Source organism: Oncorhynchus keta, chromosome 7 (genome assembly GCF_023373465.1).
Source record: "Oncorhynchus keta strain PuntledgeMale-10-30-2019 chromosome 7, Oket_V2, whole genome shotgun sequence".
Taxonomy (NCBI): Eukaryota; Metazoa; Chordata; class Actinopteri; order Salmoniformes; family Salmonidae; genus Oncorhynchus; species Oncorhynchus keta.
Genome location: NC_068427.1, coordinates 20,895,263 through 20,921,739, shown reverse-complemented (window position 1 = coordinate 20,921,739; position 26,477 = coordinate 20,895,263). Strand labels below are relative to the sequence as shown.

The following is a 26,477-nucleotide window of genomic DNA, read 5'->3' as shown; positions in this document are numbered from 1 at the left end:
ACACACACACACACACACACACACACACACACACACACACACACACACACACACACACACACACACACACACTATCTTTCTTCAAATCACACCCCTGTGTCTGTCTATGGTTGGCCCAGCCCACCCCAGTGCATTGTGGTCTTGTGGTGGTAATGTGTAAATGTACTATTGCCAACTGCAGCTTTATTTTTTTCTCTCTCTCCTCATTTCTGGGCCTAAAATCAGGTTAGTGTTTCATAAGGAGCTTAGCGCAGTGGGCCACAGTGTGCTACTAATGTAATAGTTTCTGGCTTCTCTCTTGCTCTCTCTCTCTCTCTCTCTCTCTCTCTCTCCTTCGTTCTCTCTCTCTCATTCTCTCTCTCCGCTCTGCCCTCTTGTCTCCCTGTCTGCATATGCTGCCCCTGGCATAGCTTGACCTTCTCTGTCCCTGCCTTTCTCTCTTTCCTTATTCTCTCTCTGTCTCTCTCTCTCTTTTACTTGCTCTCTCCTTTCACTCCATCCTTATTCTCAGTCTCTCCCTCCCTCTATCTGCAGGTGTGGAGGACCGCAGCCTGAGGCGTTAAAGAAGGACAAAGCCTCTGCTGAGAGTGAGAACACAACGCTGTTGGAGAGAGTAGAGGAGAGAAGGAAGAGGAGGAGAGAGGGAGGGATAGCTACAGTGCAGTAAGGGAGTCTGGTAGAACTGGGTAAGTAAACACAGGAATGTTAGTCCCTGGGGAGATTTGGTTTAACAATGTAGCATTCTTTCAAGGATAAGTACTTTTAGATAGAGATGCATTATTAAATGCACTTATATTTGAGAATGGGCTTATGCTGCCCCAGCAAATTCACTTTGGCTTACCGTGTCTAATTGCCAAGGTACAGCATGTGTACAGTGTACAGTATGTAGTACATTATGTACATCATGTGTTCAAATACTAGCCTATATTCTTGTGTCGGTGTGTGCACGACCGTGTGTGAGTCTCTATCTGTGTGCTTGTATGATCAATGCATCTCAGCTAAGTTTTGTGTCGCTGGGTCTGGGACGTTGAAAGTTGGTGATTCGTCTACTGTTGTGGCATTGTGGGGCTGTGAAATCCTAGGGATCTCTATGCAATGTCAATAATCCTGCAGATGATCTTTATTTTCTGGTGCTGCTTTCCTTGGGCTCATTAGACGGCTCTCTGAGGATCTGTATGGTTTCTTTTGACCGTATTCCTCTGGGGCCTTGTGGTATAGCGAGTTGTTCCACTTTTGAATCAAACTCCATTTTACACAGTGCATGCAGGCAGCAGCTGTTACATTGGCGGTCTGCGAAAATATTGAATATCAACCTATTCTCTAAAGCATATGAAGTGTTATATTTGGGACATAGCCTCCCCTATAGCCTCTCCTTTGTCTATGAAACAGTAGTGTTTTTCAACTCGACTCATTAGATCCACTGAGCTCATGAAGACTCCCTGAGTCTCAATGGGGACTCAGCAGCAGTTTGAACTTTGCATGTCGCACATAGCTGCATAGCTGCATGCTGTCTTTCTTATCAGCCTCTGGCCATCAACCAGCAGCTCGCACTGTGTAGACTTCAGTACTTCACTAGAGAGCCAGGTTATAGGCCTCTAATACCAACTGAGAGGGTGTGTTACCTGGGTCATCACAGATTGTACTGCACTGACACATGTGTGTCTGTCTGCGTGTGTGTGTGTTTGCATTTGTACATGTAGTGGGTTGTGTGTGTGTGTGTGTGTGTGTGTGTGTGTGTGTGTGTGTGTGTGTGTGTGTGTGTGTGTGTGTGTGTGTGTGTGTGTGTGTGTGTGTGTTAACTTTTTCCATCCCCGTCTATTAGAGTTCCATTAACCATGTGTCCATCTGCTATACGTTATAAAGAGTGATTCATCCAGGTATGGAGAAGTAGAGTGTGTTCTCTCTCACCCCACCTTCCTGACTAGCTGAAGGTAAAGTCTAAGTGCCAATAAACCTTTGCGCTCAGGTGGAGTGAGAGATAGTGTACTGTTTGGGTGTGTTTTATCAGACTCGTACATGTGCAGCATAGAAGTGTGTTCGCAGAGACCATGGCCAGAGAGTACCGAGTCTGAGAATTCACTCCACGGTAGAAAGGACATTCTGTATGTCACAACATCTCTGCGTCGCTCTTTCTTCTCTGACTGCTGGCTTCTCTGCTTCCATTTGTTGGTCTGTCTGTCTCTCTGTTTCCTTGTTGTCTCTATTGATCCCTGTCTCTCTCTATATATATATTCCTCCTGCAGTTGTTGAAAGGAAAGAGCGATGGAGTCTTTTGCAGGACATGCGGAGGGCAGCGCTGATGACCTTACAGGAGGTGAGGCACTGGAAAACTTGGATAATGTTCAGAAAGCATGTAAAAGCTCAGTTAGTGTACATGTGTATCTATATCTGTTATAAACATAAATTAAAGTCGGTTAGACTGAGTATGTGTGTAGGAGTGTGAGTAGAGTGTATCTAACTGGGCACATGTTAGTGTGTGTGAGAGTGTGTCTGTATCTGTTACGTTATCTGTATTGGAGTGGGCGAGTCAGAGTGTGTGTCTGCATGAGTGTAGACAGTGTGTCTGTATCTGTAGCGGTTAAAGCATGGATGAGTATCAATAAGAATGCATTTGTATGCGTGCATCATGACCAAGGCCTGTATCCTCCAGGAAAGAGGAAGTCCAAGCTGAAGACCCTGAAGACACGTCTGTTTGGGAGATCCAAGAGAGAGACCCAACTCAGCCAGTCTGCTGGCGATGTCACTGAGGTGGAGGGGCTGGGCTCAGCTGAGCGTCTGTAAGTGTGTGTGTGTGTGTGTGTGTGCGTGCGTGCGTGCGTGCGTGCATGCGTATGTGTGTGTATATTTACAAATGTATGATTGATTCCATGACATTCATATTCCCTCCTCCCTCTGTCCTCTACCAGGTGTTCAGGCGTGTTGGGATCACGGGCGTTGTCACATGACAGTATCTTCTTGGCCGACCAGGATCTGTCTAGTCCTGAGCAGCCCAGGGTTCTATCCCAGGATAACGTCCAAGGCAGGATCAAAGAACTCCAGGTGAGTCTTCATTCCGTGGTGTACCCTGGATCTAGAAACATGCATGTGCATTCAAAGGCTCAACCCCCATTCAAAAGGAATCCCACACCTCATGAACCCTCGTCTTTCTGTGTAAATCAGGAATTGACTTCAATGGGTTACCAAGCAGATCTCAAGGTAGGTTTCTATATTATTTCTGATTGGCCAGATGAAGCTCCAGCAGCAGAACATGCGTCTAGGCCCGTCCCCAATGGTCCTGCCAATCAAACGTCCAGAGGACCTGGGGGGCAGCTCAGGGGACGATGGTCTGCCCCACAGCCCTCCCGAAATCTCCATGGGTGACCACAGACACCCCCGGGGGGCATCTTACAAGGTGAGACTTTGTGCACCGCATCCTCAGGTACTGTCTCCAAACTCTCTCCAACCTCCACCCTCAACCTCCTCCTCCATAAAACCTCCATTTTCTCACAATGAGTCGGTATGTAACTGTATGTTTGCATTCCAGCAGTGCCAATAGTTGAACTTTGCATTCCTCATCAGCCATTGTGTGTCAACCAAACCCTTCCTCATTCCTCCACAGTTCCCTGCCCCTCCCAGGCACCATAGCTCTCTGAGTTTAGCAGGAACAGGAAGTGAGGAGGAAGAGCAGGTAATACCGATTCCTGTTTGCGGGTCAGTCACTATATCACTTGATATCAACTATGAGTCGTTATAAATCCAAATCTTTATTCTGTTTTCTTTGTTCATAGGCCACCTCCCAACCCTTGTCCCATCCCCTCTCTCCCATGCTCAAACCTCCTCTTACCAGCTTTGTGCACCCCACCCCATCTGCCCCCCTCTCTGCCTTCTCCCCTGCCTCTCCTGCCTTGGATTTCAGCACTCCAGCCCAGTTCACCCCCTCCCTGGATAACTCTGCCGCCCGCCACCGTATGTCCATCAAGCCCAGGAACCAGAGGGCCAGTGCCAAGAACAAAAGGCTGACCATGGTGAGTTCTGCCTGGGCATACCAACTACACATGGGGCCCTTGCCTCTGGAACTCACACAGAGGAAGGCTCAGGAAAGATCAAAATACTGGATACACTATTGCTCGATGATCTGTCTGTATGTCTGTCTGTCTCTCTGTCTTGCTCGTTCTCTCTCTCTCTCTCTCTCTCTCTCTCTCTCTCTCTCTCTCTCTCTCTCTCGCTCTCTTCAGACTGAATCGAGACCACGCTCAGAGAGTCTTAACAACTTTGACCGGCCCTTGACAGAGGAGGAAGAGGACGGGCCTGCTATTACTGGGAGTAAAACACGTTTACGTTCTCACTCTACCCAGATCCAAAAGTTAGAGCAAGGGGGGTTGACCACCCCCACTGCACCCCCAGAGCTGACACCCCTTAAGTCTGGTCCCACAGAGGCCGAGGGGTGCCCAAAAACCTCCACCTCCACCCCAACCCTCCCCTGCAAGCCCTCTCCACAAGAGCAGCTGCATCCTGGGGTTGCTCTGAGACCAGTGGAAATTGTGCCAGGCAAACAGCCACAGTCTTCCTCTGTGACCACAGTACAGGACCTGAGATACACTCCACAACAGCAGACCCTGAAACTGTCCCTGGGAGACCCCAAGCCCTCAGCCCCATCCCAAACCAAGAGGGACATCCTGAGCAAGAGTGGTGTGAAAGATTCAACCCCCAGCACCGAGGGTAGCACCAAAGAAAACCCAGTCCCGGCCGCCCAGCCCGCAGTTAGCCTGGCCTCAGTGGTGGATCTCAGAACATCCTCTCTGAGGTGGAAGCCAGAGGCTGTGGCTGCTGGTCAGAGTACCACAGAGCCACCTGCTGGGCCGGAGGACGCGGGTCAGGCAGAGCCAAGGCCAGTCTCTGGATCCTTCCGCTTCTCCATCAACTCTGCCAGGGAGCGGGAGAGACCCAGGATGGGAAGTGGTGGTTTCTTGGGAGTAGTGGAGCAGGCTGGGGCTGGGCCGAAGAGGGAGGGAAGGGAGAAGGGGACAGAGGTGAAGTTGATCTCCTCAAACGCCAGCCAGAGGGGGCAGGAGCAGCATGGGGGCAGGCAAGAGGGAGCCAAGCCCAAAGAAGAGGATTTGACTGCCAGCGATATCGGGGAGAAAGTCTTGGAAGGGGAGGAGGTGGAGGAGGAGAGCAGGGAGGGAGTGGAGGAGGCAGTGGAAGCAAAGGAGGAGGCACAGGAAGAGGAGGAAGAGGGGAAATCGGCATTTGGCGTGAAGCTTCGCTCCACCTATCTCTCTCTGAAGGTCCGGGCGGAGTCAGCCACCAGCCAATCAGATCTCAAGATTAACCGTCAAAGTCAGGAGGTGGGTGCTCTCCCTCTTACCCCTTACACCCTTTCCTCAAAACCCACTGGGCTTGAGGGGCTACAGGACACCCCGCCAACCAACTCAATGCCCCAAAAGCTCCATACAAACACCTGGGATGCCCCAACAACACTGTCTTCACCCAGGGGGAGAGCCGGCTCCCTCAGAGAAGCAGGTGAGACTCCCTCTCTGAAAAGGCGGAATATTCAGCCATGTGGGTAAATAATGAACATAATATACAGTATGTCATGCATTTACTGGATAGGGATGTCAGTGCTGGACTTTGTCCCCAAGCTACACTTATACAGAATATATCATCTCTATGTTATCAAGGGAGTTAACCAATGAAGGAGATATGCTACACTAGAATAAAAATGGCAGCTTACACCAGAATGATAAAGAATTATTCTTCTGAGGGAACATTGTGTTTGTTGTAACACCATGACAGTACTATGTGTCATCATGTGAATGTGTCTAACCCCATGTCTACAGTAACCTCAGCCCAGCCTACCCCCTCACCTCTCACTAAAGAGGCCCAAACCACTCCAGCTATCCATAAGGTGGTCCAAACCACCCCTGTCCCAGCCATGGAAGCCCACACTACCTCCTCAACCACTCAGGACCCCACGACTGGCCCCCATGCGCCCCCCAAGGCTACCGTATCCTGGATGAGCATGGCATGGGGGAAGACCAGGGACCTCCAGCAGCTCTTCACCAGCAGTCTACCTAGAGAGTTCACTGGCATGCAGTCCCCAACTCAACCGCAATGTCAGACCACAACACAACCACAGACGTCGTCACTGGCTCAGATCATGACACAAACTCAGAGACAGAATGCAACACAACCACAGACACAGACGACAATGCCACCACAGGCTCAGACCGCAGCACAACCACAATCACAGACCCCAATGCAACCCCTGACTGCTAAACTACTGCAGTCACATAATTCAGCACAACGACCACAGACAGCAGCACAAACACCCACACAGACCACAAAACAACAGCAGACTGACAAAACACCACAGACACAGAACACAACACAACCACAGACAGTGACTCAACCATCAACACAGAACACAAAACCATCAACACATGTGTCAAACCAAACCAACACTTGGGCAGCACAACCAACCACCGCCCCTCAACCGCTAGCACAATCTACCCTAAGTTCTGTGCCTCGGGTGACCTCACCGTCCAACCTACGAGCAACCCAGCACACCCTGCGCTCCACTCCACAGACCCAAGCCCAAGCCACACTACGATCTGCCCCAATAGGTGCCACTTCCACTCAGCCCCTGGCCTCGTCTTCCCTCTCTTCAAGCCCAAGCTCCACACCCAGCCAACCGCCCTGGATCACACGAGGTCACAACCCTAACCCTCAGCCCAAACCAGCCTTAGCCCCAACAACAAACCCAGCCCCAGTCCAAGCTACAGTCCCAGCACTAGGGAGAGGTGACAGGACCCTTGTCCTCCAGGGGAAGAGTGAGGAGGCGGCTGTGCCAACAGAAAAGTGGGTGGACCGGGACAGGCCAGGGACTGTGGGAGGGAGGGCAGCCTTTCTGGAGAAACGGGCGGAGTGGACCCCTCCTGCTGGGAGCAAGGTAACCACTTCATTCACACATCATCTGAGAACAGAGGTGTCAAACAAACAGAGTTTAATTTCACTCTCACTCTCCTCCCCCATACAGGTGGAGCTCAGGAGAACGCGAACCCCACCTGAGTCTCAGCCCACAGCTGAATCTGCTGCTCCTTCCAAAACGCCACCCACTCACAGAAACACTAAAGTTGCTAAACTTGATGGGAGGCCAGGTACAGAGATGTTAATTAAATAGGATAGGTTGAAAAAACTACTGAATTATATGTTATAGTTATAACGTTTTTATAAATGTTGCTACAGTTGTGCATAGTTAAGATCTTATACATTTCTATTGTCATTACCGTCTCTATGTCTTCCTCTCTCAGAATCAAGCCCAACCAAAGTGGCAGGCAGGCATGCAGACAGAGAGCACAAATGGCTGAGAAAGAACATGGCAACGTCGTCATCTCCTTCATCATCACCTTCGTCATCATCCCCCCTGCAGACCATCTCTGACAGTGGAGGGCAGCCATTTTGGATGGAACTGGCCAAGAGGAAGTCAATGGCCTGGAATGACAAGACCATGGACTGATAGAATGAGAAAGAAAGAAAGAAAGAAAGAAAGAAAGAAAGAAAGAAAGAAAGAAAGAAAGAAAGAAAGAAAGAAAGAAAGATGCAGAGAGAGATAGGGGGAGTTCCTTATTTATATGCACTTATTGTTAGTTGCTATAGTCAAGAGTGTCTGCTAAAATGGCTCAATTGCAAGTTGTGAGAGTGGTAGAGACAGAGGGAGAGAAACAGCAACAACAGTAGTGATGGGAATGTAGCGCGAGTGAAGGACAAAGTGAGATGTTGAGTTCATTGAAGTGGAATTGAATTGACCTTGGAAGCAAAAGCTATAGGTAAGCTGTAAAATCGGCTTCCCTTGAATGTACAGGCTTGCTTTGTTTGTGACATTTTTTTGTATTGTATGTTTGCGTATGGGATGACTATGATGTAGAATGGTTCACTATCTCTGAATTATTTTTCTGTCTCTCTTGGTTTTGATCCAAACATATTTTTGTCCCAAACTCTGGGCTTATGTTAGAGACGGGGAAAATATTATTGATATATTGTTAGAATAACATTTTAATTTTATCTCAGAAATAAATAATGTATAAGATATTTATGAAAGTAATAAATGCTTATGTGTGTGACTAAATGCCCCAGTGTTGTTCTAACTATTTATCTCTAATTGTTTATGATGAATAATAAAAATACAAATGTTTTCTGTCATTTTATTTTTGCTGACCACACTAACAGAGCAGTTAAAGTATTTCATTTCAAAACTATTTGGGGTATATTCAAAGCAAATCTTTAGAAAGCACCACTGAAATATTAATGCACAGAAATATAAAAATCGCCAAAACAAATGTAAAGCAGCATGTATGACTCTTGTTCAATGTCTATTGCAAAATACCATAGAGGAGTAGGAAAGTAATAGTTCTGGCCTGAGAAAATGTCTCAATATAGAAAGGAGGGCAACGGTCACCCTATAATTCCTTGGCGTACCAGAGGGTGGCGCTGTGGCAATTCTCGTCTACCAATTGTGTAACTTGTGGCTCCGCCCAATCCTCGCCTTGTGTTATGAAAACACCACAGATACACATGAGTCTGTAAACACACACATAGACAGAAGGACGAACTCGAGAAGGAAAGTAGATATCCAGCAGTTTGATGAAGTCACATCATCTTTCCCTGGCATTATTTGCCGCGCTGCTGTGCCTTTGTGAGAGCTACACTCTCAGAAACTCAGTATCTTGGGCTGTCGCCTCCAACGATGTCGTGGTGGAGGGAGAGCTGGACGCCGTTTCCGAGGAGGAGGTCGCCCCGGCTTTGCTAGTGGACAACAGCGGGCTGTGGAAACAGGCATACCCGCCCTCTGTGTTACGAAATGGTGCGGAGAAGCCCAAAGAAACCGTCAAATCGAAAAAGGAGGATGCAGCGCCCGTGTCATCTGCGTCCAGGGTGTTCTCTTATCGGATGGAGGAGGTGAAAGCGCCCGCCAGTGCCCCCTCACCTCCCCCACATCAGGAGACGGCGAGAACCGCCAGATACATGGCCCACTACAGCGACTGGGGACATCTCGCCACCATTTCCACTCAAGACAAGGTTCATTAAAGCTTGAAGACTTACTTATGGTGCCCTCTCCTCAGCATTGCAATTGCTCCATGAAGCACATTAGCACTCAATGTACTATTAAGCCTTGTTTTCAGACCAGAGCCAGGTAGTCTGAAGCCTGTATGTATGTACCTGTATATAACAACTTTATTTTGTATCCTCAGATTAAGGGCCTTCCTTTCGGGAATATTTTCTCGGTCAGTGATGGCCCAATGGACAACAGTACAGGAGTTGTCTACTTCTACGTCACTCTGATGGACAACTCTGTAGCGGACCTGAGAAGCTTCCCATTTGCCTCTCTCACATTTTCAGAGGCAGAGGGAGACTTTTGCAGGTAGGACTGAGTGTCACCCACCTCCCCACCCAGTGCTAGGTTGAAGTGGCATATTTCAAGTCTTGATGTGTGTGACGGTTACACATTGTGCTCTGTTCCCACAGGCAGCAGGTGTATGATCCTGAAGACCCACGCTGTGCCAGACTGACCCTGACAGGCAAGATGGTGGAAGTGGGCCCAGAGGAGGTGGAGTTTGCCCAGGAGGCCATGTTCTCTAGGTGTGTGTGCATGTTTATCACTCGTCCTCCCTAAACATGTTCTGTGTGTGTTTGGCTGTCCAATTGTCTCTCACCAGTAATGAAGTCAGGGACTACACAGCCTGCTTGTTTAGTGTGTGTATAATGCTGTCTTTTGTCCTCCCCCTCCAGACACCCTGTGATGCGGAAATGGCCAGTGGGACACAACTGGTTCTTTATGAAGCTAGAGCTCAAACAGGTCTGGCTCCAGGATTGGGTTGGAGGGGTGTCACTCATCCCCCTGGAAGACTACTACAAAGCCACACCCTACTGAGAGGAAATTTATCCACAGTTTATATTAATTTACTGCACAGTACCAAATATGACACACATGTACCAATACAAGACAGTGTGTTAGCATCTCTAGGTGCCACAACAGCTGTCCTCAGACCATATTCATCACCACTCAAACACATAACAGAATGGGAGGATCTAAAAGCTCTAGTTCTGGAATATTTTTGAAGAGAAATGGGGAGTGGGGATTTTCAGTTCTAGATCTTCTCTAGGCTGAGTGTGAGTGGTCTAACCATGGTGCATGTAGAGGTAACAACTACATTTAAGATGTCCCCCATATCAGCCAGTTTGCACTATTAAAGTGCTTCCACAGTTCAAGGGAAAGCTTCTACAGAATGTGAATATAAAGACACGTAGATATAGATTGTTCCTATTTATGTAAAAATGTTGTTGAATGTACAGAATGGTTTATTTGCTTTGAAAATGTTTTTCCAATGCTACCACCAAGCTTTTTCACAACTGTTCAACAGCTAGAAAATGACAAATCAACAATCCACTTAAAGTAGACTCCTCTGGTGGACAATAGATCTTGACTTTGATATTGAATGTTGTTGATTGTCGCATACTGTCAAGTCACATTTCTATTTTGTGCTGAGTTAAGAAAACAGCTTTTAAAATGTAAATGTCAACGACATTGTGCATGATCTAAAGCAGAAGTTTAATTAATGATACATTGTTAAAGATTGTAAAACTGTACATGCAATGTTGGGAACATAATACAAATGATTTGGTCAAATTGAAATGTCCTCCCAATCTTTCACTCGCTGTATTTTTGAAGCATTATGTGTCTTGGTGCTTGTGTTTTCTACCAGTAAGGCTGATAGTGTTCTATTTTTTTAATCATTAGGTCACTGAATTTAGGTATGCTCTGCATAATTATGCAAAGCTTAAGATGCATATTTCTCTAGCAGCTGTAGAATGATCGTATGAACGCACGGTGGCGCTCTTTAGACATAAACAGAAATGATAGGCCGCAAAATAAATGCTCGATCCATCAGTCCTAAAGTAGTGCTTCATATATTTAGTTATAAAAAAAGGTCGCGTTTTTTTTGACAACCGGTATATTTTGTCATTTTGATGCTGCAGAGAGGCGTGTGTTTTACTCGCACTTGCTGCGCAAGTTCGCGGTGTGTTGATGCTCGGCAACAACCGGCGTCTTAAGTGGGCGGCGCCTCGTGTCTTGACAGACCGCTGGCGTTGCCTGACAGAATGGTTTGCAGATAAAGGAGTTCCCCCCCCCAATCAATGATTATTCGTGACAAAACACGAATTTGGTCAACTTCGAGAATACACATATTTCAGACTGCAACAGTGTACCAGAGGGTAAGTGTAGCAAACGATGTTTTTAATTGTTTTACTGCCATTTAGCTATCTATCACGTAGCTAACGCTAGCTAATCATTTCATGTTCAAGAAGCGTCAATAGTATAACCAGCCAGTAGCCAGCGTCTTATCAGACAGGTACCGTAGCTAGCTATGTATTAGCCTGCCAGCTAATACTAAGTCAGTGTCTTAATGAATCTATTTAACCTTATCTTGGATAAGAGCTCCTTCTAAACGACTCAAATGTAAATACGATGCTAGTGGAACTGTGGAGAAGCACAGCCACCACATATTGGTCTGGTTCATAGAAAAGACTGGCCTTAACTCTTACCCTCTAGCTTCTAAATGTGCTAGCTACAGTAACGAGATAAAGTTCGTTTTTTTTCTTCAGTGTTTGCTGCTTAACTTTAAGTAGAAAAGAACGATATCTAGATTAATGCAGATGTTCTCTTCTGCTTACTCTTGCCATCCCCAGAATCATCAGAGTGCAGAAGTTCAAGGAGGCGTACCGTCAACACTAGGGTTCAGGATCTTTAATCTTCCGTTTCTCCATCATTTTGTGCATTGACTGCCACTGAGTGGAGGTGAATAAGCATACCGCCCGACCATGCTCACATCACGGGGAGATTCAGAGTGTAGAACACGCAGAAGCCTCGGTGTAGGAAGGGTTGCCTCGTGACTGGCCACCCTCAAGCGAGAGGGAAAGAGATCGACAAGTCACTGCGACAGACCGGGAACGATTAGGAAAGACAAAATCCACCTTTAAAGCCAGCCCAGCTTCTCAAACGTCCGTTCCTTTCCCCATTCCTATCCGAGGCGAGTTACTGTATGTACGCACCTCCGCCTGGATTGAAAACCCAGAAGTCAGTGAGTGAGGCACGCCGGCCCCGGGGTCCCCGCGCTTCGTTGAGAGAATCGCTGAAATGAGATGAGGCTCAGAAATGGAACGGTTGCCACTGCTATCATTTTCTTCACGTCGTTTCTCAGCCTGTCTTGGTACACAGCCTGGCAGAATGGCAAAGGTAAGCAAGCGAACGCTGTTGTGTTAACTAGCCACTAGCTGTTACCACTGGATTACTGTAAATCAATAACTGACAGCTGAATAACCTAGCTAGCTAACGTTTGACAGCTGTTTGACTGGTAGATGGAAAGCAGGCTGGCTAGCTACCAACATTTTTTTTATAACCGAACTTACTGTAGTGACGGATAGATAGACGAACAGACAGGCACTTCATATGAGGTTCTTGTTGGCTGTATAATACTTTAGCATCTTCAAAACTTGGGCTGGGCGATATGGCCAGCATATATCACGGTATTTAAAAAAAAAATGTTAAGATGGTTTGAGGATCTATTTATGTTTTTGAATAATTATTTATACATTTACAAATAGTGTGTGACCCTAGGATGTCGACATACTTCTGGTCATGTACAGTATGTGGACACATGCTTGTGATTTTGGAATGAGATGTTCCACAAGCATTTAATATGGACCTTGTCCCCCCCCCTTTGCTGCTATAACAGCATCCACTCTTCTGGGAATGTTTTTCACTCAATTTTTATGTATTTACATTTTTTTATTTCACCTTTAATTTAACCTGGTAGGCCAATTGAGAACAGGTTCTCATTTACACCTGCAACCTGGCCAAGAGAAAGCAAAGCAGTGCGACAAAAACAACAGAGTTACACATTGAATAAACAAACCTACAGTCAATAACACAATAGAAAAAAGTCTATGTACAGTGTGTGCAAATGTAGTACGATTAGGAAGGTAAGGCAATAAATAGGCCATAGAGGTGAAATAATTACAACTTAGCATTAACACTGGAGTGATAGATGTGCAAGTAGAGATAATGGGGTGCAAAAGAGCATAAGATAACATGGGGATGAGGTAGTTGGGTGTGCTATTTACAGATTGTCTGTGTACAGTGATCGGTAAGCTGTTCGGACAGCTGATGCTTAAAGTTAGAGAGGGAGATATGAGGCTTCAGTGATTATTTTTTTGCAATTCTTTCCAGTCATTGGCAGCAGAGAACTGGAAGGAAAGGTGGCCAAAGTAGGTGTTGGCTTTGGGGATGACCAGTGAAATATACCTGCTGGAGCACTTTCTACGGGTGGGTGTTGCTATGGTGACCAGTGAGCTAAGGTGGGGCTTTACCAAGCAAAGACTTGTAGATGACCTAGATCCAGTGGGTTTGGCGACGAATATGTTTGGTGTATAGTATATGGGGCTTTGGTGACAAAAAAGATGGCACTGTGATAGACTACATCCAATTTGCCGAGTAGAGTGTTGGAGGCTATTTTGTAAATTTCATCACCGAAGTCAAGGATCGGTAGGATGGTCAGTTTTACAAGGGTATGTTTGACAGCATGAGTGAAGGAGGCTTTGTTGTGAAATAGGAAGCCGATTCTAGATTTAATTTAGGATTGGCGATGCCTATTGTGAGTCTGGAAGGAGAGTTTCCAGTCTAACCAGACACCTAGGTATTTGTAGTTATCCACATATTCTAAGTCCGAACCGTCCAGGGTAGCGATGCTTGTCGGGCGGGCAGCAATCGGTTGAAGAACATGCATTTAGTTTTACTAGCGTTTTAAAAGCAGAGGCAACGGAAGGAGTATTGTATGGCATTGAAGCTTGTTTGGAGGTTTGTTAACAGTGTCCAAAGAACGGCCAGATGTATACAGAATGCTGTTGTCTGCTTAGAGGTGGATCAGAATCGCCAGCAGCAAGAGCAACGACATTGAGATATATATATATATACATACATACATACATACATACATACATACATACATACATACATACATACATACATACATACATACATACATACATACATACATACATACATACATACATACATACATACATACATACATACATACATACATACATACATACATAGAAAAGAGATGTTGGAACATTGATGCAGGGACTTGCATCCATTCAGCTACAAGGGCATTAGTGAGGTTGGACAACGATGTTGGGCGATCAGGAAAGCTTGTGTGGCCTACTGCTAAGCCATTGCTGCTTTAGATGTTGCCACTTTACAATAACAGTTCCTACAGTTGGCAGGGTACAAATTTGACAAACTGACATATTGTTAAGGTATCATCCTATGACTGCGCCAAGTCATTGAGCTCTTCAGTAAGACCTTTCTACTGCCAGTGTTTGTCTATGGAGATTGCATGGCGGTGTGCTCGATATATATTTTTCAACTTTATTTATATATATATATTTATTTTTCTGCCATAATTTGCAAATAAATTCATTAAAAATCCTTCAATATGATTTTCTGGAGAATTATTTTTTTTCATTTTGTCTGTCATAGTTGAAGTGTACCTATGATAAATTACAGGCCTCATCTTTTTAAGTGGGAGAACTTGCACAATTGGTGGCTGACTAAATACTTTTTTTGCCCCACTGTGTGTATATACACTGCTCAAAAAAATAAAGGGAACACTAAAATAACACATCCTAGATCCTGAACGAATGAAATATTCTTATTAAATGCTCTTTTCGTTACATAGTTGAATGTGCTGATCAATGGAAATCAAATTTATCAACCCATGGAGGTCTGGATTTGGAGTCACACTCAAAATTAAAGTGGAAAACCACACTACAGGCTGATCCAACATTAATGCAATGTCCCTGAAACAAGTCAAAATGAGGCTCCGTAGTGTGTGTGGCCTCCACGTGCCTGTATGGCCTCCCTACAACGCCTGGGCATGCTCCTGATGAGGTGGCGGATGGTCTTGTGAGGGATCTCCTCCCAGACCTGGACTAAAGCATCCTCCAACTCCTGGACAGTCTGTGGTGCAACGTGGTGTTGGTGGATGGAGCGAGACATGATGTCCCAGATGTGCTCAATTGGATTCAGGTCTGGGGAATGGGTGAGCCAGTCCATAGCATCAATTCCTTCCTCTTGCAGGAACTGCTGACACACTCCAGCCACATGAGGTCTAGCATGGTCTTGCATTAGGAAGAACCCAGGGCCAACTGCACCAGCATATGGTCTGACAAGGGGACTGAGGATCTCATCTCGGTACCTAATGGCAGTCAGGCTACCTCTGGCGAGCACATGGATTGCTGTGCGGCCCCCCAAAGAAATGCCACCCCACACCATGACTGACCCACTGCCAAACCGGTCATGCTGGAGGATGTTGCAGGCAGCCGGACGTTCTCCACTGCGTCTCCAGACTGTCACGTGCTAAGTGTGAACCTGCTTTCATCTGTGAAGAGCACAGGGCGCCAGTGGCGAATTTGCCAATCTTGGTGTTCTCTTTCAAATGCCAAACGTCCTGCACGGTGTTGGGCATCTGCATTTTGCAGATGTAAGAAACAAACTAGTGTAATTTATAGAAAGCTAGTGGATTGATATTAAGAAGTTAAATGGGCATCATTGTTTGTGCTGCATTGACCATATAGACTGAACACAAGTGTCTCATGGTCGAGCAACAGCGGTCCTTGAGTGACGGGACGGGGCTCAACTAACGTAGCAGAGTGAACAATAAAAATGGACATTACACACGGCATATCACATTTAACAAATCAAACATTAAAATACCGTTAAAGGTAAAGTAGAAACCCAAATCGGTCCATGCATCAATACCGGTAGATTGTAAAATACGGTATACCACCCAGCCCTATTCAAAACTGGATATTGACACAGATGGCTATGTAACAGGTTCCTCTTTGTGCAAGGGCTATAGATGGTATCGGGATGGTTGCCATCACAGGGGGACATGGCTATCCATAAAAATGATCACATCTGGCTGGCTGTGTGAGAATAGCAGGTTATTCAAGCCAGATACAGCAAAGCTATGAAAATCCACAGCCATTGAGTTTTGCATGCAAGCTGACATGCTGAGGACATGCATGATCAATGCTCATGTATTTTGACAGATCATCATTCAGCAGTCAATTATTTCCTGGTTTGACTCGTCTATTTATTGATTTAGAAGCAATTTTACATGCTCCGCCACGACTACTTGCTGCTCATTAAAAGTCCTAATATGTTAAGATGCCAGCCACGTCTTCTGTTTCCCCCTCCTTTCTCTTTTGCTTCACTCTCTTTTCGCAAATAACGAAAGCAATGTGATTCATAGGTGTGTTCCTTCCAACTAAATGCTTCTGTGGTTACTCTTCACAAAACTGTTACAGAAGCACACGCACGCCAAGGCCTCAGTGATTTGGGTTTTTTATAAGCTCAATGGTATCAGCTCTCGATGGAATCAAGTACCTTTACTGCCTTAGCTAGGTCAGGCCAGCAGAGTGTTTCATCGCTTGGATCAAAATGAAGGACAAATTGGGTGTCTAGTGTACCAACGCAAGATGTAGGCTAGTACATAAGAATCCTTAGTATAAGTTAGGATTGTACATCATAAAGCATCACTCCTCTTTTCATGCTTCTGTTGGTACCACCCTAACTGTTTGAGTTAAGCTTGTATGGAGAGGGAAGGCTTTTCCAAATCACGTTTATGAGAGGTGTGGCTCATTGTGAAACCAAATACTGTTCGTTTTGGAAATGGGTTGTTCCATTTGATTTCAATCACCTTTTGACTGTACCCCTTTTTAGATTTGAACAATTTTAAAGCTTTCAAACAGTTAAACTATTTGATAATTTATTGAAGAAACTAAATTTTCACACTAGATGACCGAAAGTATGTGGACACCTGCTCGTCAACCATCTCATTCCAAAATCATGGGCATTATTTTGGAGTGCAACCCCCCCCCCTTTTGCAATAACAGCCTCCACTCTTCCGGGATGGCTTTTCACTAGATGTTGGGACTTGCTTCCTTAAAGCCACGAGCATTAGTGAGGTCGGGCACTGATGTTGGGTGATTAGGCCTGGCTCGCAGTCAGGGTTCCAATTCATCCCAAAGGTGTTCGATGGGGTTGAGTTCAGGGCTCTGTGCAGGCCAGTCAAGTTCTTCCACACCCTGATCTCAACAAAACATTTCTATTTCTGTATGGACCTTGCTTTGCGCATGGAGGCATTGTCATACTGAAACAGGGAAGGGCCTTCCCCAAACTGTTGCCACAAAGTTGGAAGCACAGAATCGCCTATAATGTCATATGCTGTAGCTGGAAATAAGGGGCCAAACAATGAAGAAAATCCCCAGACCATTATTACTTGTCCACCAGACTTTACAGTTGGCACTAAGCATTGGGGCAGATAGCTTCTTCCTTGCATCTGGTAAACCCAGATTTGTCCGTTGGCCTGCCAGATGGTGAAGCGTGATTCATTGCTCCAGAGTGTTTCCACTGCTCCAGAGTGCAATGGCGGCAAGCTTCACACCACTCCAGCCGACGCTTGGCATTGCGCATGGTGATCTTAGGCTTGTGTGCTGCTGTTCAGTCATGGAAACCCATTTCAGATGAACAGTTCTTGTGCTGACGTTGCTTCCAGAGGCACTTTCCAGAGAAAAGAAAATGTAGCTTTTTTTAAAGCAAACATTCCCGCAATTCTACACATTTTGCATGGGGCAGAGATTTTTTTGTTGCTGTTTTAAGCCAATTTCCTGCAATTCTATGCCTTCCATGTCGTGTTTATGATACCAGGTGTCGGAGCCCGAAACATGTACAAAAATATATATATTAAAAAAGTGTTAAACAAATTCAAAATAGTTACCCTTTGTCTTGACAGCTTTGCACACTCTTGGCATTCTCTCAACCAGTTTCACCTGGAATGCTTTTCCAACAGTCTTAAAGGAGTTTCCACATTTTGTGGGGTTACTACATGATTCCATATGTGTTTAGATATCTTAACTATTATTCTTGTGTGTGTGTGTGTGTGTGTGTGTATAAATAAATAAAAATTCTGGGACCTGCGCTCTGTATTGATCCTGTTCTGGGTACAGATCTGGTCCATGGTCCTTCAGTTGACTATGGAGGATCTAAAGTGTTTTGTGTTGTCCGCCATCAGTTGACACTGCATACTCTTGAATACAGGGTGGGTGTCTTTTCAATCATAGAATTAGACCACTGCAATTTAGCTGGTACCACTGCAATTTAGCTGGTACCAGGGTTGGGCGGTATCCAGATTGGTCATACCGTCCCTCTCTCAACCCCTGATTTACAGTATTACTGGCTTAGCACGCAAGGTGGTGCCAGAACCTGCAAAAAAAAACACCCTTTGGGCTTCTATTACCAGAATGCTAACAAAATAAGCACAAGTAATAGCCTCCATGGAAATTTTCAAACGATTGCAAACTGTTTTATTTTTTAGCAAAGAAAGGCAGTACATCTCATAAAGTTGTGCGTCTAGACACTACTGTTCAAACGTTTGGGGACACTTAGAAATGTCCTTGTTTTTGAATGGATAGCACTTTTTTTTTGTCCATTTAAAAGAAGAAAAGAAAAAGATCAAATGCAGTGTGGACTATGTTGTAAATGACTATTGTAGCTGGAAATGGCAGATTTATTAAATAAAATGGACAATCTTCATAGGTGTGCAGAGGCGCATTATCAGCAACCATCATTCCTGTGTTCCAATGGCACGTTGTGTTAGCTAATCCAAGTTCATAATTTTAACAGACTAATTGATCATTAGAAACCCCTTTTTCAATTATGCTAGCACAGCTGAAAACTTGTGCTTTTTCCCTGAACAAGAATAGACTGACGAGTTTCAGAAGAAAGTTCTTTAGTTTCTCTCCATTTTAAGCCAGTACTCAACCAGTCTAAAGGCCAGTTTTATTGCTGCTTTAATCAGAACAGTTTTCAGCTGTGCTAACACAATTGCAAAAGGGTTTTCTAATGATTAATTAGCTAATCCTAGTTTATCATTTTAAAAGGATAACACAACGTGCCATTGGAACACAGGAGTGATGGTTGCTGATAATGGAACTCTGGACGCCTATGTAGATATTCCATTAAAAATCTGCCGTTTCCAGCTACAATAGTCATTTACAACATTGACAATGTCTACTCTGTATTTCTGATCAATTGGATATTTTAATGGGGGGAAAAAACAGCTTTTCAAAAACAAGGACATTTCTAAGTGTCCCCAAACTATTAAAAGGTAGTGTATATAGGTAGGAGCTACCAAATTTCATTTTTGGTGAGTTTGAACATGTAGAACGTGACCCCTGTCAATAAACAGTTGGACTCACCTATTCCTGCTTTCTCCAGTTGTGCTCCTTTTTAGATGTGACTGGCTCATCTGTTCTGGGGAACTACGGTTAGCTTCATAATGGACCAGTGAATTGAAGAACACAGTCTGCTTTATCTTAACATATTGCACCAGTTGACTGCAGGTATTTACTTAGAAAGGAGCTGCACAATATAATAGTTATGACGGTATTGGCTAAACCATTCCATGGCTATTTCCAAATACCCCGGTATACCGTCGAAGCCCAGCTGGTATGTCACTGAAATTTTAAATTGAATTGAAATTGACTTCCAATTATTACCACCATGATGGCTGCTGGTTTACCCACTGTCAAATTTATATGTAAGTAGGAATATCTATAATTTTATATTTCTATGATTTCAATTTCAAGGTTTCAAGTACTGTCAATCCTCTAATTTAAAACAGATATTCACATTGTGTGGACTCAACCATCTTTGATACCATTTGAAAGTTTACAATTATCCAAAACGAGACACCCGGCCTGTATTCAAGAGTATGCTGTGTCTCAACCAATGGCGGGCATAACACAAACACATCAGATTATGTAAAATAGGGTCTAAGCTACTATTTTAAAAAAAGCTTGCGTTTACGTGGCAGGGTGAGGGAATGCAAACGGCAGGTCTGGAACAAGGTAGCACGTCCGGTGAACAGGTCAGGGTTCTATAGCAGCAGGCAGAACAGCAGAAACTGGATTAGCAGCATGACCAGGTGGACTGGGACATACACGAGTTATCAGGCCAGATAGTCCTGGGGCATGGTCTTACGGCTCAGATCGCCCGGGAGAGAGAGATGGGAAAATTAGAGGTTGCCTACCTAAGATCACACAGGACACCAGATAAGACAGGTGAATTACACCAACTAGGACAGGCTGATCCTAGTCCCACGGCACATGGGCTATTGCAGCATAGATACTGGAGACTGAGACGAGTGGGTTCGGGTAACACTGTGTTCCTGTCCAAAGTTACTCCCGGACAGGGCCAAGCAATCAGGATATAGCCCTACCCACTTTTCCAAAGCACAGCCCCCACACTACCAAAGGTCTATCAAGACTACGAACTTACTACCCAGAGACGAGGCCAAGTATAGTCCATGAATATATCCACCACTGTACAAGCCTGAGGGGGTGCCAAACCGGACAGATGGGAAGATGACATCAGTGACTCGACACACTCAAGTCATTTATATTGGGGGGGAAAAGCCTGCTACAACATGGGAGAGTGTGAGCAAGCCCATGACTAAGCCCCTGTAATGGAGGCAGAGAATCCCAGTGGGGAGAGGGGAGCCTGTTGTTGCAACCGTTGTCATGGTAACCTGACAGCTGCATGTTCTAAATTCCTCAATTTTAAAGGGTAGGGAGCATGTTTTTATTCCAAGTAACAACAGTGTGGTCAAAAAGACTTCGGTAACCAGATCGTTACTGAAACTACAAACACTTATGTTTTTAAACATATTTATTAATTCATTTCCAGGTGTCTTTGGAACTATCCACTATTTCTACTTTATGCTACTGCGTTTGTATGCTAGCTCAAGCTGTCTAACATTAGCCACACCTCATGCTCCTCAGACTTTGTGCCTATGTTATCTAGTGTGAACCCCGGGATGCTCTGTGGCCTTGCTGTGGGCTCAAAATAAAATCATACCACCTTGCTCTAATTGTGTAACGGTGGTCCTTCATTTGCTCCTTTTTGTTTTGTCAACTTTTCGGCTTGTTCTCTGAAGTGGGCTTGGAGTTTTGTAACTTTTACCACCTTGACTTCCACCTACAAAGCGAAAACGTAATTTTTTTAGCTAGTGTGTGTGCAAATATTTTTTTTAAATAAAATGTAAGTATTCAGACCCTTTGCTATGAGACTTGAAATTGAGCTCAGGTGCATCCTGTTTCCATTGATCATCTTTGATGTTTCAACAACTTAATTGGAGTCCACCTGTGGTAAATGTATTGATTGGACATGATTTGGAAAGGCACATCTGTCTATATAAGGTCCCACAGTTGACAGTGCATGTTCAAGCAAAAACCAAGCCGAGCTATGGAATTGTCCATAGAGCTCCGAGACAGAATTGTGTCACGGTACAGATCTGGGGAAGGGTACCAAAAAAGATCTGCAGCATTGAAGGTCCCCAAGAATACAGTGGCCTCCATAAATCTTAAATGGATTAAGTTTGGAACCACCAAGACTCTTCCAAGAGCTGGCCGCCCGGCCAAACTGAGAAATTGGGGGAGAAAGGCCTTGGTCAAGGAGGTGACCAAGAACCAGATGGTCACTCTGACAGAGCTCCAGAGTTCCTCTGTGGAGATGGGAGGAACTTCCAGAACAATCCTCTTTGCAGATTGGCCAGACTAAAGCCACTCCTCAAAAGGCACACGACAGCCCACTTGGAGTTTGCCGAAAGGCACCTAAAGGACCCTGACCATGAGAAACAAGATTCTCTGGTCCGATTAAACCAAGATTGAATTCTTTGGCCTGAATGCCAAGCGTCCCGTCTACTGGAAACCTGGCACCATCCCTACGGTGAAGCATGGTGGTGGCAGCATCAAGCTGTGGGGATGTTTTTCAGGGATTGGGAGACTAGTCAAGATCGAGGGAAAGATGAACAGAGCAAAGTATAGACATCCTGGACGAAAACCTTCTCAGAACCTCGGACTGGGAAGGTAAACCTTCACCCCAACAGGACAACAACCCTAAGCAGACAACCAAGACGACACAGGAGTGGCTTCGGGTCAAGTCCCTGAATATTCTTGAGTGAAGCAGCCAGAGCCCGGACTTGAACCCGATTGAACATCTTTGGAGAGACCTGAAAATAGCTGTGCAGCAACGCTCCCCATCCAACCTGACAGAGCTTGAGGATCTGTAGAGAAGAATAGGACAAACTCCCCCAAAATAGGTTTCATACCCAAGAAGACTCCGGCTGAAATCACTGCTGAAGGTGTTTTTAACAAAGTACTTAGTAAAGGGTCTTGAATACGTAAATGTGATTATTTAAAATAAAAAACATTGTAATACATTTTATAGAAACCTGTTTTTGCTTTGTATTTATGGGGTATTGTGTGTGTGAAGTTGAGGGGGGAACTATTTTAATACATTTTAGAATAAGGCCGTAACCCAGCAAAGTGGAAAAAGTCAAGTGATCTGAATACTTCCCGAAGGCACTGTAGCTATTGGATTTTCCATTACTTATCCCCGATTTTGGTTTAATTTGAAGTCATTTCTGTTGCATTTTAATTTCGGGAATAGGCTGGCTTGTCGGGTACTTCATTTTATTACACCACCCCATTTTCCCAGATGAATTCAGCGTTCTGATCAGGAACAAAAACTATTGAAAAGTGAGGTGTGACTTTGCATTGAGACTTGATGCGTATGCTAATCCATATGTTACGTTAATGCCTACCATTTTAAATTCAGACCTTCCACCGCTTTTATTTCTTCACATTCACAACAGGAAGTTAGCAGCTTGCCATAGCCTACTTGTAAATTTGTTTTTTTTTATAAAAAGTTTGCTTCTCAAAATGTTGTCAGATATGTTCTGGTAATTATGAGCTGACTAGACAAATCCATTATTTGTTTATACAGGTCCTAAGAAACATTTTAAGACTAATCAAATATATATCAAGAAAAAAATATTAAATAGCAGTGTGCTACACTGCATTCCCCAGGCTAAATGTCCATCGTCACAAAAATGCTTTGGCAAGAACAGCTCAAGAACAGAACTACATACATTTTAAATAGCGAGAATAAATGTAGCTCATTTCTGTGAAGCTTTGTGATTGCCGAGGACAAATTTGATAAATATGTCAGACAACAATAGAATGTAAATTAATTAAAGACGTTAAGGTGAAAGGCAACGTTTATACTGATGGGTTGGCAGGACTTCTAAGTGCATTACCACAATCATGACTACGTTGGTTGGCGGAAATGAAAGTACAAGGCTTTGTTGCCGGCATTACCGCTCAAATATTAAGAAAGGGCAGGAAAGTTGGCGGCATGGTAAAATGCCATGGTATTAAAGTTATAATTTACTTTCTTAACATTTCTACCATAGGCAAATAGGTCTAAAAGGTTTTGTTTTTAAATCAAAAGGTGTGCCGAAAAGTGGAACGGTCCTAATGTCAACCTGCTGTAGGCCTAAGTGCTGTGCTCACATGAGAATATACAACCCACACATGATGTGCTGTAGCTTATGTTATGACGTGTCACTAAATATAGACATTTTCTAACAGCAGGAAATTAATTTAACACTGTCTGACTTAACGTGATCACAGTGAGTGTTAGGTGTTTTGTTGGTATGATACATAGAAGTAAAATGAGACTTGTCTGTGGTATTTGCTAGTGTATTTCCTTGTTCTGGAATGTTTTCAGTCCTACAAGAGAAAGTCTCTAACAGGCATTGATTCAGTGGGTTAAGAGCAGAGAATGGGCAAACGTTGATTTCCATCTAAAATGCCGTCTTTGAGGAAGAGGTTTGTGAATTGACTGACTCGAGGTCGACCAATTTAATTGTAATGGCCGATTTAAAAAAATAAAAAAAAATATATATATATATATATATATATATTTTTTTTTTAATTAGGGACGATTTTCATAACAATCGGTATTTTTGGACACAGATTTGCCTTTTATTTTTTTACTACACTTTTTTTTATTTAACTAGACAAGTCAGTTAAGAACACATTCTTATTTTCAATGACTGTCTAGGAACAGTGGGTTAACTGCCTTGTTCAGGGGCAGAATGACAGCTCGGGGATTCGTTTTTGCAACCTTACGCTTACAAGTCCAACGCTCTAACCACCTGCCTTACATTGCACTCCACGAGGAGCCTGCATGGCAGGCTTGACTACCTGTTACGTGACGGTAGCAAGAAGCCAAGGTAAGTTTCTAGCTAGCATTAAACGTATCTTATAAAGAACAATCAATCTTAACATAATCACTAGTTAATTACACATGGTTGATATTACTAGTTTATCTAGCGTGTCCTGCGTTGCATATAATCGATGCGGTGCCTGTTAATTTCTCATCGAATCACAGCCTACTTCGACAAACGGGTGATTTAACAAGCGCATTTGCGAAAAAAGCACTGTCGTTGCACCAATGTACCTAACCATAAACATCAATGTCTTTCTTTAAAATCAATACAGAAGTATATATATTTAAACATGCATATTTAGTTAATATTGCCTGCTAACATGAATTTCTTATAACTAGGGAAATTGTGTCACTTCTCTTGCGTTCCGTGCAAGGAGTCAGGGTAAATGGAGCAGTTTGGGCCGCCAACACTTTGATTTTGCATTATTTAAACCAAATTGAACATGTTTCATTATTATTTGAGGCTAAATTGATTTTGTTGGTGTATTATATTAAGTTAAGATAAGTGTTAATTCAGTATTGTTGTAATTGTCATTATTACAAATTTTAAAAAATGGCTGAAAAAAAAAAAAAAAATCTTATCGGCTTTTTTTGGTCCTCCAATAATCCGTATCGGCGGTAGTCATAATCAGTCGACTTCTACTGTTGACACAAGCTCTGGGGTTCAGACCCTCCCTTCAGTAGAAACTTCATTGTTGTTCAGTCTTTACTCTCTAATGTTACACGGTGCTGTTCTGAAATATTGAAGGGATTCCACACAAATATACTGAAATCAGAAATCCTCACAAATGAAGAGACATCCAGGAACAGGCCTCAATCAGGCACTGCATTTTTTTTTTTAAGTATTGGGTTGTCGTAGTTAATGAGGGATGATTATAAAACTGCATTACTGCACGCATTCTTCCACTCAGGCACCTAACCTCATGCTTGGGTTTACTGTTCGTCTGCGTTTCAGAAGGAGGAACACAGACGTGCATAAACGTCTCCCCAAATGTCAGCCAGCGGGACGTTGAAGAGCAGCGTTGTGGCACAAAGCTTTGCATTCATAAACACTCGCTGGCTGCTCCCGCTGGCCCAACAGTCAATCCATAGCTGTGCTGTGCTTTGGATCAGTGTGTCTTGTGTATCTCACATTCAGACCAGTGAGGGCAGTTGCTTTGGTACTACAGTAGTGTTCCTCATCCTGCCCAGCACCACTCCCTGGAATTTTATTTATTTTACCTTTATTTAACTTGGCAAGTCAGTTAAGAACTAAATCTTATTTTCAATGATGGCCTAGGAACAGTGGGTTAACTGCCTTGTTTAGGGGCAGAACGACAGATTTTCACCTTATCGGCTCGGGGATTCGATCTGGCAACCTTTCGGTTACTAGTCCAACGCTCTAACTACTAGGCTTCCTGCCGCCCCAATGTTGCTGACTTGTACCTGAGATGGGTCACTGACATCATTTAGTTTCAAGTTATTTTCAAATGCTAGTTTTAATGGTCCTCCAAGGTGGCTGTCCCTGGTATGCGTAAGGTTAGCAGACCTAAAATGAACACCTGCCAAATGTGGGTAGGATGTCTATTTCGCCAGCCATGTTGGCAGGTGGTCAGGGCTCCATAGTGTGACAATTTCACTCTCGTTGTGAATAAAATGGTTACATACGATCACATTTATAGTAAAATAAATGCTGCAGTAAATGTTTTCAAAGTATTTCTGCCGTTTTTGTTTCATAGCTGGTAAATTAATTGCACAGTCAAATAACTACAAATCCCATATTACCCTATTCCACTTGCGCTGCAACACTGCCTGGCTGGAGGTTGTGCACTCATGAAGCGCTGCGCACAGACAAACTTGGTCTAATTTACTTCAAATGAAAGTGTACTGAAGTGAGACTTTGTCCTTGTGTTGATTGGCTCTTTATATTAAACGGAACATGTAAAGTGTCAGTACCATGTTTGATGAGCTGAAATTAAAGATCCCAGAAATGTTCCATATGCACAAAAAAATGTATTTCTCGCAAATTTTGTGCACAAATTTGTTTACATCCTTGTTAGTGAGCTTTTCTCCTTTGCCAAGATTATCCATCCACCTGACAGGTATGGCATATCAAGAAGCTGATTTAAACAGCACGACAATTACACAGGTGCACCTTGTGCTGGGGACAATAAAAGGCCACTCCTAATTGGTGTATTTTAACCATACATAGAAATAATGATTTTAATATGTCAATCTAGCAAACCAGGCAACT

General features: G+C 44.1%; 3 protein-coding genes across 6 annotated transcripts in view; all 3 read left to right on the top strand.

The window, feature by feature from the left end:
* Nucleotides 1-417: 417 nt before the first annotated feature.
* Nucleotides 418-8,173, top strand: cracdla (cracd like a). 3 transcript variants are annotated; one of them, XM_035773624.2, is made up of 11 exons: nucleotides 418-686; nucleotides 2,244-2,314; nucleotides 2,651-2,777; nucleotides 2,907-3,039; nucleotides 3,227-3,391; nucleotides 3,599-3,667; nucleotides 3,768-4,004; nucleotides 4,215-5,502; nucleotides 5,820-6,931; nucleotides 7,019-7,139; nucleotides 7,293-8,173. In XM_035773624.2, exons 2-11 carry the CDS (start codon nucleotides 2,263-2,265, stop codon nucleotides 7,496-7,498), a joined length of 3,510 nt encoding a protein of 1,169 aa, XP_035629517.1. In that variant the 5' UTR covers nucleotides 418-686; nucleotides 2,244-2,262; the 3' UTR covers nucleotides 7,499-8,173. The 3 variants fall into 3 exon arrangements, with proteins under 3 accessions (XP_035629517.1, XP_035629516.1, XP_035629518.1); XM_035773623.2 differs by lacking the exon at nucleotides 418-686 and adding an exon at nucleotides 1,722-2,102; XM_035773625.1 differs by lacking the exons at nucleotides 418-686; nucleotides 2,244-2,314; nucleotides 2,651-2,777 and having other exon boundaries at nucleotides 3,160-3,391.
* Nucleotides 8,174-8,505: 332 nt separating this feature from the next.
* On the top strand, nucleotides 8,506-10,666 carry creg2 (cellular repressor of E1A-stimulated genes 2). The gene is made up of 4 exons (XM_035773621.2): nucleotides 8,506-9,057; nucleotides 9,231-9,400; nucleotides 9,505-9,618; nucleotides 9,769-10,666. Exons 1-4 carry the CDS (start codon nucleotides 8,623-8,625, stop codon nucleotides 9,908-9,910), a joined length of 861 nt encoding a protein of 286 aa, XP_035629514.1. The 5' UTR covers nucleotides 8,506-8,622; the 3' UTR covers nucleotides 9,911-10,666.
* Nucleotides 10,667-11,090: 424 nt separating this feature from the next.
* mgat4a (alpha-1,3-mannosyl-glycoprotein 4-beta-N-acetylglucosaminyltransferase A) overlaps nucleotides 11,091-26,477 on the top strand; it is a 47,515-nt gene continuing 32,128 nt past the window's right edge. Inside the window, exons 1-2 of one of the 2 annotated variants that reach the window (XM_035773619.2) lie at nucleotides 11,091-11,253; nucleotides 11,728-12,274. In XM_035773619.2, the coding sequence (XP_035629512.1) occupies nucleotides 12,181-12,274 (94 nt within the window). In that variant the 5' untranslated portion in view covers nucleotides 11,091-11,253; nucleotides 11,728-12,180. The remainder of the gene's footprint in view (nucleotides 11,254-11,727; nucleotides 12,275-26,477) is intronic. The other variant, XM_035773620.2, reaches the window with a different exon arrangement.